Here is a 14,193-nt window from a genome sequence, read left to right as displayed (position 1 = left end):
TCATACTAAAGTTCAGACTCTGAAAGTGACATTTAAAACCCTGCCAGCCCTGTCTCAGTCCACCTTTCCAGCCCCCTCTCCTGTGCTCCGCATATGTCCCCTGCAGGGAGGCAATGGCAGACAACCTGCTGCAACCAGCTCACGCCAGTTCGTGAGAGCTGCTTGGTACATAGTCAAAAGCTGACATCACGGGGGCAGCTTAAGCTTGACCATGGTGGGAATATTTACACCACAGGAATTAGCAAGTGCTACGAAATAAGACACTTTTTTTGTCTAAAAGTCAAATTTTAAACATTTGCCATACACCCCTGTCTGAAGGTCCCTGAGAATGTCGTGCACTTGGGTAGCTCTGTAGTGGACCATCCTGAGTGGTGTGGGCCCAGCCCTCAGTGGCAAACATTTACTGCAAAGAAACTTCCTAAAAACCATCGTAAACCTTCCAAGGACAAGTGTAACTGGTTCAACCACTTGTGCCTTTTCATTTGCAAATATCCCTCTTCAGTGATGTGATTACCAGCATCCTCTCCTTTGTTTTCTGTATAAGGTAACCACCTAAAGCAGCCTGTGCATAGTTAATGAGGACCTTCTTGTAATGTGCCCAGTAAGACAATAAAAGCTCATTGGAGGAAGGGCCAAGGCTTTTGCTCCCCTTGAGAGAAAAGCTGGTCGCCCTTCTCTTCTACAGGATTTGGTAGTCCATGTGAATTTCTTTTATTTCAGCTACAACGCCGGGGACCCCACACTCGGGGGTCTGAGACATAGCTCCCCATCTCTGAATGTGTTGTGCCCTTGGTCAGGTTCTCCTCCGGCCCCTGACTGCCGCCTCTGTCTCTGGTCTCTTCGTGGTGGGATCCTGGTCATTTGTTCAGGTCCGGGGGAGCCCAGTCCCCTCTGCTGCATCCTGCAGTGTGGGGAAAATACGCCCCAACCTGACTTCCTCCTCAGGGACTATTCAGTGTCTGGAAATGGAAACCAGCTCAAACCAGCTACAGGAAAGGGCAGAAGTCGAGGGGTGGGGACCTCGCAGTACCCAGGGACAGACGGCTTAGCTGCTGTCACAGCCACTAGGGAGTTGTCCAACAGCTGCTCTTCCTCGGGAACCGCCTTGCCTCTGAGCTCTGCGTACACACACCCATCACGCCTCCTCTCAGAGAGGTGCCCTTGGCCCCTCGTTTGCATGAAGCCCGAGACCCATTAGCCACACACCAGAGTCTCTAAGTTCCAGTTCCAAAGCCAGGGTTGTTCCGGGTTAGTCCAGTCATCTGAGGCCATGGGGTGGGGTCACCTGTTACGGCTGAGGGTGGTGCTGTAGGGGCCACATGGCCCCTGCCTCCTCAGCAGGACTGTGAGGCTGGCTCTGGATGGGGAGGTGGGCAGAGATGGCCCACCTCCCAGGCTGGAGGGTGTCAGGGTGGGCGGGGTAGGACAAAATGGAGGCTGAACTACAACCCGCAAGAGATGGCTAATGTCAAACCAGGGCTCGAGGGGAACCACCAAGGATATGTTGCTGCTTTGTTCACAAGGGACCAATCCCCTGCTCCCACGGAGAGCCAACCCAAAGTAAAACCCTGCCATTTTCCCTGCTCGGCACGGCTTTTCTCTCGCCCGGGCGCGCAACCCTCAGGAAAGCTCTATATTGCCTAATTTTGTGGCCGATTAGCATTTATTCCTCAGCAGAGTCTAAGAAAACCTTTCAGAGGGCCAGCTCCATGAGGACAGAAAACATGGTCATGAATCTCTAGACCCCCAGTCTTAGCACAGAGGGGGTGCTTAGTAAATATTCATTGATTGCATGAATCACCCCACAGTTTGGGTCCTTCTCTCAGCACCCTGTGACCCAGTACGTCCCTGGAGAGGATGGCAAAAGGCTTTGAGGAATTTAATGAGGAAACACTTCATGCCCAAGTAATGGGGCATTTTTTTCCTCCCATTACTAGCTGTGTGACCTTGGGCGACTAGGTTAACCTCTCTGTGCTTTGAGGGCCCCGTCAGTAAAACAGGGATTGTGATCTTGCCTAATTCGGGGTTGTTGTGAGGATCACAGGGGATGACCTTCATAGAGCAGCTGATGCAGCCCCTGACACGTAGCAGACAGCCAACACAGTGGGAACTTTGGGCCCCCTTTCTGTCCTGAAGCCACAGGACGCCCCCCCCCCCCACCAGCACCTTCCTCCCCAGGCCTGCTGTGACTCCGGTGGGTCAGCCGCCCACAGCGATGCTCTCCCTGTCCCACACAGGCCGCTGCTCCCACAGGGTTCGACCCAAAGGCAGGGCCTGTCGACAATGACGGCAGCCCCTGCTCCCCCACCCTCCTGGGGGATCTGAGCTGAAGACTTCATCTGCTGCAATTAACAGGCCAACTGCATCTGTCCTGCTTCATTAATAGCAGATCAGCCTGTCAGGCGGGAAATTATGAACAGGAAATTGTGAGCAGGAGGGAAATTATGAACAGGAAATTGTGAACAGGAGGAAGTGGACATGATGGGGGCGTGACCCAGCCACCATCTAGCCTGCCACCCACCTCCACCTCTACCTCCGCCCACCTTCTGTTGCTTCCCGTCCCTCACTCCGGAGGCCACCGGCTGCCTCTGAGGGGAGAGATGACAGCAAAGGGAGCGGCCCCTGTGACCCGGCCAGGGGCCCCAGAGAGCCGTGGGGCTGAGGAGAAGCCTTCACCTGGCAGAGCAGACTGAGGGGAGCAGGTTACCATTTGGTGCATCTTGCTCCCCCAGCCCCCACCCAGGCCACCCCTCCCTGTTAACACAAGAGGCCCGCCCACTCTCTCCCCTCCCTGCAGGACTCCTGGCCCCTGCTGGGCAGAGGGAGTCCAGGACCCAGGACAGCAGTGCTGCTGCTAAGGTCTCCTGTCATTCACACCCAGGATGCTCCCTGAACCTCACGATTTATGGACTTTAATTTTCCCAGAGCCTCAGTCCTGTCCCTTCCGTGCCTCCAGTCTGTCAGGGTGTTTATCCCCCACCCCTCAGCCCCGGCCCCCTCCCCTGCTTTTTAATTTGAAGCCTCCGTCTGGAGCATCCTGAGATGGGGGCATCTGCAATACTGAATACGTTAAACCGCTGACAGCTCTATTGATTTCCTCTCTTCCGCTGCATAATGTGAGATACACACAAGCAGATAAGCAGGCCCCTGGCCCTAACTCTGAGGGACCGTGCCCTTTTCCTTTCTCACCGGAACGTCCCTGTGCCCTGGCACACAGTGATAGAGCGCAGGGGTGCGTGTCCCTTACACAAGATGGATTCTCCTCTGCTGGCCCTGACAGGACTGTCCTCACTGCTGGCAGGCACTGTCTAATGGCAGCAGCTCGGGCCCCAAGGCAGCCATTCATGGGGTGAGAAGGGCCTTGGAGGGAAGCAGGGGACTTCAGGAGGTGTCAGCTATCAAAACCGACTGTGCCCCACCCTGGAGAAGAGCAGGCAGGCTTTCTGAGGGGTCCCCTCTGCCTGTGTCACCAAGCTCAGGGGAAAGGGACACTGGCCACTCCAGCTCACCTCCTCTTCTCTGGGTAGAAGTTCTCCAAATCCTTTGGCAACTCTTGCCTTGGACTCACATTCTATTAACATCCACAGAGCTGGCTCCTGGGATAAGCACTTGCTGTTCCTCAAGATCTCTGGTTTTTTAAAAGCAGGGCAGCCGCAGACCATTGCGCAATGTACCTACAGCTGTCAAGGCAGGAGGGATTTGTACCTCTCCTCAACAGAGACTGAGGTTCAGAGATGCCAGGAAACTCAGTCAAGGTCTTCTAGCCAGACACAGGATTTGACCCCCTGATTGGCTGTCACCAGGAACAGTTTTCTTCTTGTCCTATCACAATGCCTCCTCCAGGAAGACCTCCTCGATTGATGCCCCCCAGTCTGATTGCCTCTTTATTCTGGCCCTCCTGGGACTTATATGCAGTGAGGGTTTGCACATTCAGGCAGGCTGCTCTGAGTGTGTTGGGTGGGTTCTCTCCCTTGTGAGCCAGCATCATTGTTATTTGTTCCTGAAGGATTTCCCTGGGCTCATGCCATCCCCAGCCTGAATCAGTCCCTCATGGCCCCCATCTGGCCTCACAGTGAGAAGCACTTACTGTACATATGGCCCTGCCTTATCACTTCCTCCCCTGCAAGTATGGGTGCTCCTTGGGAGGAAAACAGAGAAGCAGACAGGATCTTAATTCTGTGTCTCCACCGCCAGCCCAGGGGCTGGCATGACACAAAGCCAGCTGACACAAAGGTGAGAGAAAGGATGTTGCTGTGACAGGGAAAGCACCTAGCACAGTGCCTGGCCGACAGAGGAGCTCTCTAAAAATGGACAAATCCATTTAATCAGTCAATGAGCTGTCTGGGCAGGTGGATGTGTCCTAACAGGCTCCTTAATGGGGTGGTAGGGGGCACTGCACCTTTTCTCCCACTGCACCCCGCCCCCACTGCCCCCCCCCCCCAGCCCTGCACAGAGTCTCCTGCTGGCAAAGGGACTCCAGCTCACAGAGGAGGAGAAAAACACCGTCCCTAAGGTTCGGGACTTCTCCTGGTGACTACCTGCCCGCAACCCACCTTGCTAGCCAGCCAGAGCCCCAAGCAGAAGCAGCAGAGGAGGACACTGACCCTTTGAGTGTCCCCGAGAAAGGGCTGGGCACACAGATGAGAAGTGGTGTGGGGAGCAAGGACAATAGGCTGAGCCCAGGGGAAGCCTGGTCACAGTCAGGGGACACACACCCAGTCTAATAAATGTCTCTGGGTTTCATCCTTCTAGCCCAGTGGTGTGTGATTTTGCCCCTGGGGGACAGTTGGCCATGTCTGGAGATGTGTTTGTCACAATTGTGAGGGTCTGGCACCTGGGGGATAGAAACCAGGAATTGCTAAACATCTAAACATCCTTCGTGTTCAGAACAGCACCCCCCCCGCCCCCCCCCGCTGACCCTGCAGAGAATGATCCGGGCCAAAGGTCAGCAGTGCCCAGTTTGAGAAATCCTGCTCCAGACTGACCCATCATGCTTTGCGCCTTTTCATTCTGCAGCTATGGGGTCCTCTCATGGACACTTGAGGTCCTTTTGCACCCTGCGGGGGCTGGAGGAGGGGGGTAATCTCACCATCTTGGGGTCCCCCAAAGCGCCAGCCCCGTTGTCCATGCCCTGCCCTGTTCCCTTCCTCCCCATCCTTTCCCAGGTTCTGGAGTTCAGCACGAAGGACTCCAGGCTCTCCCCTTGCTGCAAACCTTCAAGATTTAATAAACAACTCCCTTCCGAGATGATTAAAGGCCAGCCCTGCCGGCAGCCAGAAGCATGGGCCCCTTGGGGGCCTCTTGGAGATTAAATGAGATGGTAGGTATGAAAGCACCCCGTCAGGTATGAAATGCTATACAAATATTACTTCTAATTTATATAAGTGCTCTCAGCCTGAGGTTTTAGAATTCAAGTCAGAAAGGGGCTGGTGGCTCTCCATTCCCAGTCACTGCCTCAGCACCCCCGTGTGGCCACTTTGGGACACCACACCCAGAGCAGAGGACTGACTTCCAGACGTGGAGGAAGTCAGGATGGCACTGACATTGGCTTTTTAAATGATCCCATTGAAGTTTCACAGCAGCCCTGTGAGGACAGAGAAGAGGTGGCATAACCCCACACACTCACTTTAGAAACCAGCAAGTGAAGGAGGCGAGACTGGGGCCAGCCCGGGGTGCCCAGGCAGACCCAGACAGAGCAGCAGAAAGTGGGGAGGCAGCTTAAGATGCCCACCTCTGCCCACTCCCCAGCTCTCATCAGACCTTAATTGAATGAATGGAACGAATTGAGAGAGAAAGCATGGAGGCTGGGGAGCTCTGCTCAGCCGCATCACACATGCCCGGGTCCTCCTGACCCTTTGCCTGCTGCGAGGTCTGGTGCTAATTCTTTGGCCATCGTGGTGCCCTGAAAGCCGATGTGAATTCAGCTTTCGTGGGGGGCCAGGGCGGTGCCTTCTGGGGGAGAAGGAGGCTGTATGCCTTACCTGCCTTTCACCCGGCCAGGGGCCCTGGGCCCAGCAGGTAACAGAGGGAGGGCAGAGGACTGGACGCTTCCCCCAGCTCTAGATAAGCCCTCCCTCCATCTCCAGCTCCCTGACCCCACTGCGACACCCCCCCCCCCCCATCTGGCCCTCAGACAATGACAGTAGCCCTCACCACTTCCCGGCCACTGGTCCCAGACATTCCCACCCTTCCTCCACGCTTCACTGCGAGTGACCTGTGACAGGCAAACCGGACCAGGCTCTGCCCTGCTCTCAAATCTGGGGACTTCATGCCCTACAGAGTCCGCCCTGGGCCCCTTTTAGAGTTTTCCACACTGTGTGTGTGTCCTCATCACCAGGGAGGCTTCTGGCAGACACAGCACCCTGGACTCAGCTCACAGAGGCGAGGACTGTTTCTCTGAGGCCAGGGCTGTGACCCCCTGGTTACCAGCAGTCGCTGCCACACCACGACCTCTGGGGGTTCATCTTCCCCTGAAGCATGGGAGGCGTCCCCTCCAGGGTCCTTGCTTCCCTTTCAGCAGCTGCCGTTTATGTTACTATTCTTCCCCCCGGAGAAAACCTTTGGTACTTGAACAAATTTGCCTTTGTGTTTCGTTATTACACATCTATGTTCTCTTATTATACTACGCAAGAGGGTGAACATCTGTCTCCCTGGGATCGCTGCCAAAAGGAGGTGCAGCCCCTCCCACTGTCCCCTTGCCCTGTCCTGTAGGTCCTGGGGGAGGTGAAGCACCAGGCATTCAGTCAACAAATATTTTTGTGTCCCTACTATGTGCCAGGCACTGCTTTGTCCAATTTAACTCTCCATTCCTCCTGCCCTTCCTCCATCCATTCCTTTCTCCCTCCCGCCCTCCCCAGCTCTCCCTCCCTTCATTCATTCATCCCCCCATCCCTTCATCAATCAACCTGCCCTCCATAGAGTGAGTGAGTGATCCCAGATGCTGTATCCAGCTTGAGAATCCTACAGTGTCAGCATTGGGCACCTACTGTGTAATGTATATGAGTACTGCATTTCAAGGGTTTTCAACAGAATGTGGAAGCTCATTCTTGCCTTCAAAGAAAAGTCTTGCCTGCCTGAAAAGTTGAACATGGCTGCACAGCCTGTGCAGAGGTGTGTGTGAGCAGCGACTGCAAGAGTGATGAGTGTCCAGGGTCAGAGGTGAGGGGTCGCCCAGAAGGAGAGGTGGGAGCTGAGCTCTGGGGGAGGAGCAGGACTTCACATCAGCTGGGCAGCACTGACACAGGTCTGGAGTCAGGAAGAGCCCAGGGCATTAAAAGGCCAGTGGTTTGGGCCCGAAGAAGGATTGCCCCTCTGGTGGAGCTGAGGAGTAGAAAAACCGGAAAGGCCCCGGTGGGGGAGGGCTGGCAAAGCCAGGTGGAGGATTTGGGAATGTCCTTCCCAGGTTGGGACTGAGGGATCCATCATCCTCAGACTGGACCCCAACCTTCAGATGACCTAAAATGAAGCCCCTACCAATAAGCTTTTTCCACTTTAACACCCAGATGCATCTGCAGTCACAGACACATAGTCTGGCTTCTTTTAAAAGGCTTTCTAGTACAATCAGATGAATGCTAGGATCTCACTGTTCATTTATTTTTCTCTGTATCCCGACACCCCAGGAAGATGCTCAGGCTGGGCTTGTCTAACCCGAGGGAGATGGGTGAGTTCAAAGTAAAGTTCATGGTAAAGTACTCTCTCTTCAGGTGTAATAATACGCACAAGGCAATTACATTCTGTTGTGCGGTTATTAAATTTGTGGGAAACAAATATAATAAAACGCAGACATTTGTAGAGGTTAAAAATAAAATAAAAGCAGAGGATTAAAATTAAATCGATAACCACAGGTTTCCAGAAGCCTGCCTGAAGAGATGCTGTGTAAGGGTTCGGAGTAATGTGCCCAGAAAATAACCTGAGCGTGGGCGGGAGGCCGGCAGGAACCGAAAGGGCAAAGGAGACAGATGCGGCCAGCCCCCTTCAGGTGCGCAGCCTCTCAAAGTATCCAGAGGCCTGGCCGCGGGGGTCTGAGCAGCCTGGTTCAAGACCTGACTTCTCTGCTCCCAGCTCCGCCAGCCTTCATCCTCCCCACTGATAAGGACATGAACTTGGCTATTGGAAGTGTTTGCTTACTTCTATTGTGAACCAGTTCTCGTAGAATCTGGAAATGGTACGTGGAAAAGCCCCCTTAAATGGAGAAGAGGGCCCTGCTCGTGATGGATTAGAGGTCCGTGGAAAAGGAGGCCAGAAGGAAATGTGAGGAACCCCTAGAAAGAGGTTCTAAAATATATTTAGTAAGGTCCCTTCATTTAAAAGAGAAAATGTCTGTATAGATGCCCAATGCACAGGTCTGATGACAGTAGTAGACATAAGCGTTAGGTCTTCAAACTGCATCTAAAATAAAATCTAGCAAAGACAAGGGGCTTGCGAGTGGGGGGTAAAAAACGGAAGACGGTGGAGGAGGGAGAGGACCGGTTCTTTACGTTAGTGAAGCTGCACTATTAATCTAGGCCAGAAGAGGGCAGAAGCGCTGCTGCAATGGGAATGAGGAACGCCTACCTAACTCTTGACCCTTTGCAGACACCGTACGCGGGTTCCTCCGAGGGAAGGTTTAACTGCCCGGAAGCGGAAGTCTCGTTCTTTTCCGTCCTTTTTGTTTGTTACTGCTTGCTGTAAGTGGCTCTTGGGTAGTACACGGGGAATAGGGGGAAATAATCCGAGGTAATCTTCGGCCGGATGAAATTTGCGGATCCCCGGCCTGGGTAGAGGGTGCGAGGATGGAGGATGGAGTGCTATGGGGCCGGCATTTTGGGGGGTCAGGGAGGGAAAGCGGAGGGTCGCGGTTGGTCCTCGAGCCCTGTTGATGCTAATGTCTGTCTTCCCGCAGGCGCCGGCCGCGTACTCTCGCGCCTCTTAGCCATGGTGAGTACGGCCTTTGCCTGAGACCTTACCCGGGACGCGCAGGGCCCCGCGGAGAGGACAGGAACGCCTTTGCGAGGAGACCGGAGGCGGGAGAGAGACTGGTGGGCTTGACCATCACCAGAAAATGCCTAATCTGAAGCGCAATCCCCGTTTTCTTTGTATTGCAGCCTCGCAAAATTGAGGAAATCAAGGACTTCCTGCTCACGGCCAGGCGAAAAGATGCCAAATGTAAGTGATCGCTCCGGGGTGGGGGGGTCAGTAAAGGGGTGGAGCGGTCCCCACACTGCCCTTGTCCGGGAGCTATTTCCCCCAAAGCCTGGCGGGAGGCTGTTTAATTCAGCATGTGCCTGGCTGTCTGGGAGCGGCGGCTCGATCGTATGTCTCGTAGGTAAAACTTTGTTGGCCAGTGTGTTATCTTTTATAATAGTTGTGAACATTTCAAAAGCCGTCCTGAATTAGTTGGTTTTGTTGTTTCGTTGTGGTTTTTGTTTGGTGCTGTGAACAGAGGCCTTACTGGGTGAAAATCTGTGGAAACGCGGGCCCCGTCTACCCGGAGTTAGAGCGACAGGGTCGGTTCTGGGCTGAGGACAGACCCTGCTCACGATGAACTTCATTTACTAAGTAATTTCACCCCTACGTGTGTGAATTTCCTGGGCTGTAAAAAGGGGACGAGGAAGTGTGTAGCACTGGAGCCCCCAAACGGGGAGCTGCTTAAGTGTCTGTGCTGTTCCGGAAGAAACCACCCTGCAGACCAGCCGGCGTGGACGTGCGTTTATTACTCACGTGACGGGAGTGCGCCCGCACCCGCATCGGAGGCCCCTTGTAAGGGGCCCCAAAGAGGCACGTGACTTACGCGGGACTCTGAGCTGCGTTACTGGTGTGTAAACCGTCAAGAAGTAGCCACAGAGCAAGAAGCTGCTCCCGAAAGGAGACAAGGTGGCACGGGTTACAACCCGTCCCCAAAACAGCCGAGTGGCCGGCCCTTGGTCATGGGGGGGTGGGACTGGCACATGCATTGACCACAAAGTGGAACCTCAGAAACGACACTGCAGACTTCTGAGTGATGTGTGCCAGTCCCTGGGGCCAGTGTGTTCTCGAATGCAGGAGGGGTTCTGCTGTTCCTGCTCGTAGTTGGGGGAGGGGGGGCTTGTGCTCACTACAGGGCAGACCTTGAATTCATGCACTGTGTTTTTTTCTGCCACACCAAAGCTTCCTTTCCCACCGAGATAGTCACCAAGAGAAAGGCAGGAATCATCTGTGGACGTAGAACAGTGTTGGGCCAAAACCCTGACTCTCGGATGCTCCTTGTCAGCAGTGGGATGAAAGGGTGGAGTGGGGGAGCCTTTCAGTGGGGTCATAGGCACGGGCACCTGAACAGTCTGTTGCCTTTGGCCCTCTGGGAGTGTGTACAAAATGGTGACCGCCTGTGGGAACAAGTCGCATCTGGTGGGGCTGTCTGCCCTGCCCGGTGGTGGTGGGGACCGCAGGTGCCGCTGTGCCTGTGCTGGTCAGCTGTCCTGCTATAAAGAGGAGGTGGTCTTCGTGGCTGTTTCAGTTAAGACCACGAATCTGGGCTGACTGCTAGTTCAAGTCCCAGCTCTATCAGGAGGCGGCTGCCAACAATTTGGGCATAACCCGGGGTCCTGGTGTTTCGGGGGCAACAGTAGTGTCTGTCTCGTGGGGTCCGAGGGAGGACCACAGCAGACAGCCCGTTAGAGGCCATAGTGCAATAAGGAAGGACACTCGGTCCATGAGATTCACTTGCATTTTAGTCTTTTGGTGGGGGGGGGGGCGGGGGCCTGCTCTTAGCTTGTCCTGTGAAGGTGGGGGTCATGGTCCCCTCGACACGGTGGAGCAGTCAGTAGCTGCTAATTCTACTTTCAGTTCTAATTTCAGTTCTAAAATGTACATAATACAAAATCTGCCTTTTTAAGTGTACATTTCACTGGTGTTAAGTACATTCATGTTGCATTTCCAAAACTCTTGATCTTGCAAAACTGAAACTCTGTACCGTTAAGTAGTAACTCTCCACACTCTCCCTCAGACCCCTGGCCACCACCACTGTGCTTTCGTCCCCTGTCAGCGTGACCACCCCAGGAGCCCCATGAGTGAGGTCGGGCAGGACTGGTCCTTTTGTGACAGGTTTTCTTGTTCAGCCTCACGGACTCTGCTGAATGGTCCCTTGTGTGGCTAGGCCACGTTCTGTTTTTCACTCCTGCGAGGATGGCTGAGGGGTCCCCCCTTTTGGTTACTGTGGATAACACTGCTGCAAACATCGGTCTTGTCTCTGCTTTCGTTCTTGGGGTGTTTACCCAGGTGTGGAATTAACGCATCGTGTTAAACACATCGTGGAAAACACGTTTTTGAAGAGATCAGTATACCTTACAGGTTCTTACAGGTGTACAACAGCTGCCAGGGACAATGCAACATACTTAGCTTTGAGAGGAATGTTATGATGGCAGAATAGGTTGGTTCAAATGAATGTCCAGGTTTCAGATTGATTGAAACTTGAGCTAAGGTGGCCAGTGTCATGTGCAGTCTCAGCGCCACGATGCTTCAGCCTCCAGTTTCCTGCCCTGTCCCGTCAGCAGTTGGCAGAAGTGGTGGGGCTGTGAGCACAGGTTACCCTTGTGCCACTTCTGTGCGGTGCTGAGAACTCGTGGGTCTGGCTTGGGCTGAAGCAGTGGAGCCCAAGTTAAGTCCTTAGCCACCTGATTCTCCATTGACTTTCATAATGACAGGTTCCTGGGAATGTCTGTTTTTTATAAAGCTGGAACGCGGGGTTTGATGGCCCTGAAATGACTGATCTGCAGGGAAGCTGTTGTCTCGAGAGGCCAGGAGGTGCTGGCTGTGTGGAAGTGATCGACACGCGTCCACACCCAGACGTGTGGGATTTCAAACTTGCGCTGCGGGGTTTGAGCCGCCCTTGGGGCTCTTTGTTGTCTGAGCTGCGGTCCTCAGAGAGAACCTGGCAGCAGCAGGGCCCAGAAAGTGGGTTCCGTGTCAGTTCTAGAAGTTTCAGCACATGCTGTGCTTGCTGCACCTGGCCCCGCAAGTTCTCACCCGCAGAGACTGGCTTCCAGGAGCAGAGCGGTGGAGAGTCCTCGACCCCGGCAGATGCCCTGTCTCCCCGCTTTGTAAACTGCGTCCGTTCCTTCAGAACAGTGAGGCAGAGACGGTGTTCCGGGGTGTGTTCAGCCTACCAGATACATGAATGAGCCATTTAAAGTCAAGCCCATTTCTGACACTTTTAAAATACTGGGGTCAGAGGGGAGAGCTTGTTTTCTGTTCCAGCAGAGAGACAGGACAGGGACAAGCACAGCTGTCAGTGGTTGCGGTCCTAAGTGCCACTTTCTGCATTTGTATAAAGTCAGGCCAGTCTTGTGAGGTCTTTCCTGTGGTGCAATTAAGTCACTGATTCTGGTCCGTTTGGTAGCTGTCAAGATCAAGAAAAACAAGGACAACGTGAAGTTTAAAGTCCGATGCAGCAGATACCTTTACACCTTGGTCATCACAGACAAAGAGAAGGCCGAGAAGCTGAAGCAGTCCCTGCCCCCAGGTGAGTGAGCGGGAATCCTGGGCCGGTGGCCGATAACATGGAAGGTGCACCTGTCGCCCTGTCTTCTTGAGTTGCACCCAGATGGTGGAAAGCCGTTCTGCGGCCCAGGACACCGGCCCTCGCTGCTGGGAGCGTGAGGAGTGGTGGTTCTGGGAGGCACCGCCCACACCCAACTCCCTGCCGTGGGGGCCTGGGTGTCGGTCACTCTGTGCTTTCCTAACTTGGAGCAGTAACAGCTCATGCTCACTGTGTGAGTGGCTCGTTTGGTCCTCGCCAGGCAGGGACTGGTTTTGGGTGATCATTTTTACAAGCCAGGAGAGTGGTTAGGTCCTGCAGGCCATGAGCCTGGTTAAGTAAACACAGACAAGAAAGGTCAGCCGGTGCTGCTCGGCTTTGAGCACTGGTGGGGACCGCTTTATAAAGGCTGGCAGATTTTTATTATTATTTTTAAATCAAACACTAAATATTGCTGTTGGGCTTAACGTCTGAGCTTGGTGAGCCCTTCAGCTTAGTACAAAATCCAGACAAGCAGCAGTGACTCAAGTGTGTCCTCTGGGTGACTCACTTTTATCTCTTTTGCTCTAGGTTTGGCGGTGAAGGAGCTGAAATGAAGCAGACACGCTGATCTGTATTAAAATGTTAAAAAATACTTAGTGTCTTGCCTTTGAAGATGGGGGGACGTGTTACTTGGTGACAGCTTCTGCTGGGGTGGGGTGGGGGTCCTGGATGCAGCCTCCTTGCGTCTCTGATCTTGGGCTGTGGTCCCCATGGGCCAGTGCAGCCGTCCTTGTTTTAGCCTAAGTCTGAGAAGAAGTGGATGGAAATAGGCAGAAGAGCCAGATACTCGTGGAAGTGAGCCAGCGTGCACTCAGGAGATTTAAGTCACTTAGGTAATAGGCGCTCCCTGGTAATGCAAAGGGTAGTTAAAAGCTGGGGTTGGCGAGCCTTCTTGGAAAGGGCTGCAGGCTGAGCTGTCCTGGGGATGCTGGGCTGTTTCCACCGCTGCCGTGCTGAGGCTGCAGGGGCGCTCTGTGCTGAGACACTGTTTCCCAAGCACTGTTCATGAAAACGGAGTTGAGGGACAGTACAGTGCATGGTGTGATTGATGCAGACGAAAGGACTGCATAAGGCTTTTGTATTTAGAGGGGGGGAAGGGAGGGAAAGAAAGATCAGTGTGTGAGAAACATTGATCGGTTCTCACAAGCCCCGACCTGGGAACCTGGCCCGAAGTCCAGGCATGTGCCCTGACTGGGAATTGAACCCAGGACCTTCTGCTTTGCATTCAGTCCACTGGGCCACACCAGCCAGGCAAAAGGGCAGTTTAGATGCCAGGCTCAGAGGGAACATTTAATAAAGCTGAGAACAGGTGAAGGGATGTTAGCCTAGCAAAGGGGGTAAGCAATTCAAGAAGGAACGTCCTGATACAGGAAAGGGGACCTCACAACAGAGGGGAGTCTAAAAGTCCCCTTCACTAAAGGGAGGAGTGTGGGTCCTGTCGGAGGTTAGACCCTGGGCCTCGGGGTGGGGGTCTGGGGGGGGGGGGGGAGAGGGCACTACTTGAACATGGGCAGGAGGGCCCAAGTCGCAGCATGAGTGGCTGTGTAGGTCCCAGCCAGGCCTGACTCCTTGGGGCTTCAATGCTGGTCCTGACAAATTCCCTCATGCCTGAGCATGCAGAGGACATGCTCGCTGAGCCTGACTCCAGGCCATTCTCATGG

At 54.0% G+C, this 14,193-nt stretch overlaps 1 protein-coding gene across 2 annotated transcripts; it reads left to right on the top strand.

Annotated features, from left to right (window-relative positions):
• Positions 1–8,565: 8,565 nt before the first annotated feature.
• RPL38 (ribosomal protein L38) lies at positions 8,566–13,121 on the top strand. Of its 2 annotated transcripts, none has more exons than XM_028520704.2 (5): positions 8,566–8,666; positions 8,882–8,916; positions 9,084–9,144; positions 12,353–12,475; positions 13,061–13,121. In XM_028520704.2, exons 2-5 carry the CDS (start codon positions 8,914–8,916, stop codon positions 13,084–13,086), a joined length of 213 nt encoding a protein of 70 aa, XP_028376505.1. In that variant the 5' UTR covers positions 8,566–8,666; positions 8,882–8,913; the 3' UTR covers positions 13,087–13,121. The 2 variants fall into 2 exon arrangements, with proteins under 2 accessions (XP_028376505.1, XP_035889305.1); XM_036033412.1 differs by lacking the exon at positions 8,566–8,666 and adding an exon at positions 8,680–8,715.
• Positions 13,122–14,193: the final 1,072 nt, after the last annotated feature.

Source organism: Phyllostomus discolor, chromosome 8, assembly GCF_004126475.2.
Source record: "Phyllostomus discolor isolate MPI-MPIP mPhyDis1 chromosome 8, mPhyDis1.pri.v3, whole genome shotgun sequence".
Classification (NCBI taxonomy): domain Eukaryota; kingdom Metazoa; phylum Chordata; class Mammalia; order Chiroptera; family Phyllostomidae; genus Phyllostomus; species Phyllostomus discolor.
This window is presented reverse-complemented; position numbering and strand designations above follow the sequence as displayed.

What these genes read in the sequence shown, in the direction of transcription:
- RPL38 (XM_028520704.2), top strand. An exon ending in CAGGCGAAAAGATGCCAAAT is followed by an intron (nt 9,145 to 12,352) that starts GTAAGTGATCGC and finishes TCCGTTTGGTAG; the next exon opens with CTGTCAAGATCAAGAAAAAC. An exon ending in GAAGCAGTCCCTGCCCCCAG is followed by an intron (nt 12,476 to 13,060) that starts GTGAGTGAGCGG and finishes CTTTTGCTCTAG; the next exon opens with GTTTGGCGGTGAAGGAGCTG.